The sequence below is a fragment of the Vicia villosa genome, unplaced genomic scaffold, assembly GCF_029867415.1.
Source record: "Vicia villosa cultivar HV-30 ecotype Madison, WI unplaced genomic scaffold, Vvil1.0 ctg.000024F_1_1, whole genome shotgun sequence".
Taxonomy (NCBI): Eukaryota; Viridiplantae; Streptophyta; class Magnoliopsida; order Fabales; family Fabaceae; genus Vicia; species Vicia villosa.
The window spans coordinates 1,587,582-1,594,310 of NW_026704956.1; the positions used below are offsets into that span (position 1 = coordinate 1,587,582).

At 33.6% G+C, this 6,729-nt stretch overlaps 1 protein-coding gene across 1 annotated transcript; it reads right to left on the bottom strand.

Moving 5' to 3' along the window:
* Positions 1-1,536: 1,536 nt before the first annotated feature.
* Positions 1,537-6,010, bottom strand: LOC131622089 (ras-related protein RHN1). The gene is made up of 7 exons (XM_058893137.1): positions 5,718-6,010; positions 5,567-5,644; positions 5,245-5,412; positions 4,700-4,748; positions 4,052-4,125; positions 3,044-3,137; positions 1,537-1,801 (listed from the first exon to the last, which is right to left on the bottom strand). Exons 1-7 carry the CDS (start codon positions 5,754-5,756, stop codon positions 1,701-1,703), a joined length of 603 nt encoding a protein of 200 aa, XP_058749120.1. The 5' UTR covers positions 5,757-6,010; the 3' UTR covers positions 1,537-1,700.
* Between the last annotated feature and the right edge of the window lie 719 nt (positions 6,011-6,729).

Sequence of the window (6,729 nt, forward strand, 5' to 3'; positions counted from 1 at the left end):
TTCCCTCCTTATTTTTTTGAATTTCTCCCCAGGGAAATCGATTTCCCTCATGGGTAAATCGATTTCCATAGTGAAATTTTCAAAAATCCATTTTCTTGCACTGCTTTGATTTTTGCCCGATCTTTTACCTGTAAAATATGAACAAAAGAGACAAAATACATATTTTTGGATTTTGGTTAGTATAAAACAAATAAAAAGCTAAAAGTGCTTGATGATTCCCCTCAGAGATGATCACAGTATCAAAGATAGAACTTCACAATAGTGCTCTTGATTGATGATTAAAATGCAATCAATGTATGATCTTAGGGTCAAAAATTGGGGTATGACACAAGGGTCATTGGGTTCAGGTGAAGTTGAAACTCAATTGTTTGTTTTCTCCCATCAGTGACTAATGGAGACCGAACTGTATCAAAACCATGAGAATCAGCATATGCGAGACGTATTAGGCATTGAGAAAAAGTTAGGAAGTCAACATAATTTGTTTTGTATTGATATTGTAGAATTTTTTGTATTATATGTATATATTTTATCGGGTAAAGTTTGTTAAAAATATCAAAAACTTCTGATTTTTCTAAAACTCACAATGGTTACCGGATTTTTCAAAATTCTCAAAAAATTTGGTATGTATGGAATTTTTCAAAATATCTAGGACTTATTATAAGTTATCGGATTTTTCTAAAAGAACTAGTATTTCAAAAATCAAAAATATATGCACCGGATTTTTCAAATAACCAATATTCCGTCCACAATTTTGCATATTTCCATGATTTTTTATCGACAATTTCGTAAATGTATGATATTTCATCAATTATTTGTGAAACATTCGATATTTTTTAAAAAAAATCTAGTATTTTCATCCAAATGGAAAAATTTGCAAAAAATCCGATACAATAATGAAAATTTTGGTAACACCATTTACTGCCAAAATAACCGAACTTTTTCAGTAATGGCATAACTGCAATAGCAGCTTTTATGTGAAAGTGCCAATTCAGTATGGGATGGCAGGATAAAATCTCCTGAAATTTCATGAGATTAAAATCATCTATATATCTTTATGTTTATGAAGTGTTTACATTTTGGCTTTATTTTAAACGAGATTTTTTATATTGCATTCTTTGGATTTACCTTGTCACATACCCCAGAGTAACTTTTGCTTTAGGTATTATTTCACTAAACTAATCTTTTTTTAAAAGACACTGAATTTGAATCTTAAGTAGACACTTATTATATATGAGATTATTTTTCCTGCTATTTGTTAACATTCGTGTAACGTGTTCAATGTTTTTTTCTATTTTCCTGCTATTAGTTGAAAAAATTTAAAGTATATTCCGAGTAAAATCTCATTTTGTTATTTTAATTAATAAGAACCAACATATATGTTACAGATTATTGCTTTACAGAAGTTTGACATGGCAAACAAATGCAAAGCTTTATGCAAAGGAGAAAATATCTCACAATGTGCAAAGCAAAGAATCACTAATCTATACCTTTTTCTTTTCACATCTTATAATGAAATAAATCAAGGGACTCAAAATATGCATTCCAAGGATATATATTTAATCAATAAGTTCTGTGTGGCAAATTGCATTCATACACAGTTGGAGCTCCATATAACAGTGATAACAAAGTGCTGTGCAGTACATACAAACCACTAAAAACAATATGAACTAAAGTGAGGCAGGTGAATACAGCAGAAACACTTATGAACAACATGATGCAGCCCTAGATCCTTCGGCAGGTCTATCAACAAGAACCATCCCTGCTGGATTTTGAGCTGGCTGAGCCCTTGGTAATCTCTTGGCTGTTAACACAAGCAATTGTAAGTTACGAAATGTAATCAAAGTTCAGAAGTTTATCAAAAAAAAAAAAAAAGCTGTTTAAAAGCATGGTATGAATATGATCTTAAATGTAAGGTTAATTTGTATGTTTTCTAGAACAGGAGCTTTAACAGAAATCAGCAATATAGAAAGAGTAATAACTGAATAAATATCATTTGACACGCCACAAACATAAAGCGGAAGCCTGCTGCAAGGCACAGAAGAAAAACAATACAACAATGTTGTAATGAAATTTAATAAGGATGCAAGGGAAAATATTTGGCAACATTAAAGAGACCAAAAGGGTACATATAGTGGACCGGAGACAATTTTCATGAACAATGTGTCTCACGAGAAAGTTCAGACAACTGTGACATGGCCTATAACCAATTAGAAAAGAATTTATGAATTATGAGAAGGCTCAGACAACTGTGCCATGAACTATAGCTGATTAAAGAAGATTTTATAATTTAACTTTGCCCGGTAATGAATACCATAGCAGTGTCTCGGATGTAAAGTGGAGACAGATATTTTCTAAATGAGAAATACTAGCGACACACTCTTTTCACACTCTCTCTAACACTCATTTTTTTATTGGTTGAAACATGTGTGGGTCCTACCACTTTATGTGGGATCCATTTCCAAAGTGAGGGACCCACACATGTTTCAACCAATAAAAAAGTGAGTGTTGAAGAGAATGTTGAAAAGAGTGTTGCTAGCACTTCTCTTTCTAAATTCCCTTAGGCTATGTTTGGGAGTTTGGAGGGGAGGGGAAGGCTTCCAAAAACAAAATTTTAAAAAAATGTAGGAAAATATTTGACATTTTTTGAAAAAATGAATTTGTTTAGAATGATAAAAGAGTTATTATCATTACTAAATTTTTTATTTTCAAAATAGTATAACAACCTAAAAGATATTTGAAAAATTTATGTAAGCCCTTCAAAACCCTCCAAAATCCTCCTTCAATACAATTTTTGAGTTCCCCCATTTTATGGGGTTTTTGGTATTATGAATAAACTCAAACCCTCCTACCCAAAATCTTTTTATCTTTTTACCCAATTCCTCCTATTTTCCAAAGCCCTCCCCTCCCTTTCCCTCCAAACTCCCAAACATAGAATTCTAAGGGGTAATGTTCTCCTTAACAAAGAATTCTAAGGTATTCAATCAAAAATAAAATAAGAACCTAATTTGGGAGCCTAAAGTATATATAATAGGAATTGACTCACCAATTTCATAAAATACATCATTAACATTGGCTGCAGATTTGGCAGAGGTCTCCATGAAAAACAGACCATTTTCCTCTGCATATATACGTGCTTCCTGCAATACCAATGAATCAAAATGAGAATTCAGTAGGTCCAGGATATGCAATTATTGATCATAGGATCTTGATTCTACAAATTATGAAAGTACCAAACATGCTGCTATACATTATAGCATCTATTGTGTCAAAATTGAAGTTTTATGATAGTAGAAAATTAGCAAGGTGGTTTGTACAACTCCTACAGGACAAAATCAGTATCACTGTAGAACCAATATGCACTACTATACACAAATAGGCATTACCATTAAGAATAGTTATTTTAGGAAGATTGAAGCTTTGAATTCTACCCCCACATTTTTGTGTTAGAAAGATTACATCCCTCTCAAACACTTTTCAAAAGGAATGGAATTGTTAATCAATTAGGGTATGTTTGAATTGATGGAATAGGATGGAATGGAGCGGAATGGAATGAAATAAGTTTATGTTCCATCGTTTGGATTGATTAAAAACGGATGGAATGGAGTGGTATCGGATGGAATGCATTCCATCCCATTCCATCACTTTCCACCATTTTTTGTACCCTCCGATTTGGGCGGAATGAAAAATTTACTCTATTCCATCGAGAAGTTCCCAAACAATGGAAAGACGTATTTATTCCATTCCGCTCCGTTCCGCTCCATTCTATCCCACTCCATTCCATTCCGCTCCGTTCTTTTTATTGTATCCAAACATAGCCTTAGTGAAATTTGACAATGGAGACAATGCATGTTAAGCCTGAGATTAATTTCTTTGCCAAAAATCATGCGTACATATCAATTAGTGAAATCGTTATTTAGAACCAGTATGTAAAAAATGTGGCATTGCTCTTATTTCTATACTTTGCACACACCATACAAAAATATTGTTAAGAGATTGTAATTCTTGATTACTAAAATGGCAAAAAGAAATGTTGGAGAACAATAACACTTACTTCGGCTGTCACTTTTCTTTTGTCTTCCAAGTCAGATTTGTTGCCAGTAAGAGCCATTACCATGTTCGGATTACCTGCAACAACACGTAATTATAGCACTATTTGACAATCTAGTTATGCAATTAGTAAAGCTATCATAAACCCTGTATTATTACTAGAGAGAGTAAAATCAAAAGTAGTCCATGTTTGATGTGTGATACATCAGCAAAAACTCTCTAATCAAACTCTTAATTTTTCAACACGAGCATTAGTACATATTCTAAGCTGATCAAGAATGTACATCACTGATAGCTGAGTTCTTGTAGTGACATGTATGGTAAATAAATAACTAGACATTTATTCAAATAATTTAATATCATAGGTGAGTAGCTGCACTCAAAATTTTCATGCACATAATCACTCAGGTATCATTATATGTGCAATTCATTCATATCTGTTAGTCCAAAATTGATAGCTAATAAAACATAATAAATAACATAAAGAACATTGAGTTGACAGATGCAGCAAAAATGCTTAACAAATAGGCAGCATCCAGAAGTTTGCAAATGGTTGTAAACATAGCTTAATCTCCTTGTCCAATACACCAATTCTATTCTTTCCGCGGAAAAAAACAAGAACAAAAAAGTTCCCAAACCAACAAGTTAATACCTTGCTTTTGAAGCTCTTGAACCCACTTTTTAGCTCGTGTAAATGAATCCTAACAATAGAAGATAGAAATAATCATTGATAAAGAAAATATATGTTTAAAAATCTAAAATGTTAAAGGAAGAATACTAGCCCCAGCCCAACCACAGAACAAAAGAAATAGCCCATCAGCATATTTGATCTCTTCCACATTTATGAAATACTAATAGGAATTCAAACAATGTTGTTGATCCATTCTATATACCGTACTCAATTTTCAAAATTTTCCACTAACTATAGTTTGACAATCAGCATATTAACTCACAATCTACAAATACATTGTCAAATTTCACAGAATCATGGATAAGGTATGTCAGAAATGAAACCATCCATGACCCTGCCTCTTCAATATGGTAACAAATCATCCTTAACTAAGTGGTCAGGAGATTAATCCCTGCCTCTTCCCCTCATGTCGAGTATTGTTGATAAAATACACAAACAAGAAAGAAACAGCGGCATTTACTTATCTACAAGTAAAAAACGATAGGATCCAAATAAAGTTATCATACTGAGCTAGTGATGTCATAGACAATGATAGCAGCAGCAGCGCCTCTGTAATACATGGGAGCCAAGCTATGGTATCTCTCTTGTCCCGCTGTGTCCCAAATCTCGAACTTCACCGTCGCATCATTTACCGCCAATGTCTGCGAAAAGAATGCCGCTCCTATTGTTGATTCCTGAACCACAAAAAAACCATATAAACTCAGCAAAATCATCTACATGTTTCCACAAAAAATAACAGTGATCCCAAATCAGAACCCATAACCACTCACACATTCACATAACCAGTGTACAATAGTAATTGAAAATTGAATCATAATTGAAAATAACCTGAAATTCAAGAAATTGACCCTTGACAAATCTCAAAACGAGGCTGGATTTACCGGCACCCATGTCTCCAAGAAGAACCTAATTAAAAAATACAGTTAGAAGGGTATAATCGGAATTATAAAAAAAGGATAGATAGGAACAGAGGAAATACCAATTTTGCATTGAGATTGTTGTGTCCGATCGTAGCCATGGGAAGAAAATTGGATCGATCGGAAGCGAAGAGAGAAACGAGAACACAAAAGAAGAAAGATCAGAGCTTCGAAATTGATATTTGAAACTTTCAAATTGAAAAGGATGGAATCGATGAGACGAGACAGAGAGAGAAGAGTCTCTGTCTGAATTGTATTGCTTTTCGATTACGGTGAGTTTCGTCGCTATAGCTTATAGCGTCTGCGTTTAAACGCTTTCGTTTTGTTTGTTTTGGTGTCGTTTTTGTCTCTTCTCTTGTTTTACTTTTTCTCTTTTATTTTTTTGTTATTGATGGCTTGTTTGTTACTAACACTCACAAACAAATTTGATGCGTAACTTTTTTTCCACTTTGTTTGTTAGGCCTGTACATATGCATCGAGTGCTTTTATCTATGTCTCCTCTCATGGGGTAGATATGATGTTCTTTTTTTTTTTTTCCTTCTTCTTCTTTTTACTCTTTCTTCTTTTTTTTTTTTGGTATAAAGGAGGGCCTAAGCCCAAAACAACAAAAAACTAAACACAGACAACCCTGGGGTACCACACCCCCCTTTGATCTCTATTAAAGAATTCACTTAACCAAGAAGGCATCTCAAGAAAAATCTTAAGATCACAACCCTGAAGTTTCCCATGCAAGGCCAATTGATGGGCACAGCCATTAATTTCCCGATAAACGTGCAAGAACTTCACCGTTTCCACCTCCTCCATCTTTGAATTAATATGCCTCAAAATGCTGCAACTAGTCTTCTTTCTAGTATTGATAGCATTACAAAGATCTACAGCTTCCTTAGAGTCAGATTCAATCAGCACCTTGTTGTATCCAAGATCCTTAGCTAGCTTAATACCTTCCAAGATACCCCATAACTCCGCTTTCAACGGACTATGATAGATTAATGTTAGGAAACCCTAGATCTAAGAGTACATAAAAAGACAATTAAATAAAACAACTTTTCTTCTTGATTCATAATGGAGGCTGCA

Coding starts and splice junctions, on each gene's coding strand:
- LOC131622089 (XM_058893137.1), bottom strand. CDS start 5,756: ATGGCTACGATCGGACACAACAATCTCAATGCAAAATTG. Junction 4,126..4,699: donor TCAAGAGCTTCAAAAGCAAG/GTATTAACTTGT, acceptor GTGTTGTTGCAG/GTAATCCGAACATGGTAATG. Junction 3,138..4,051: donor AAAGAAAAGTGACAGCCGAA/GTAAGTGTTATT, acceptor TTGGTATTGCAG/GAAGCACGTATATATGCAGA.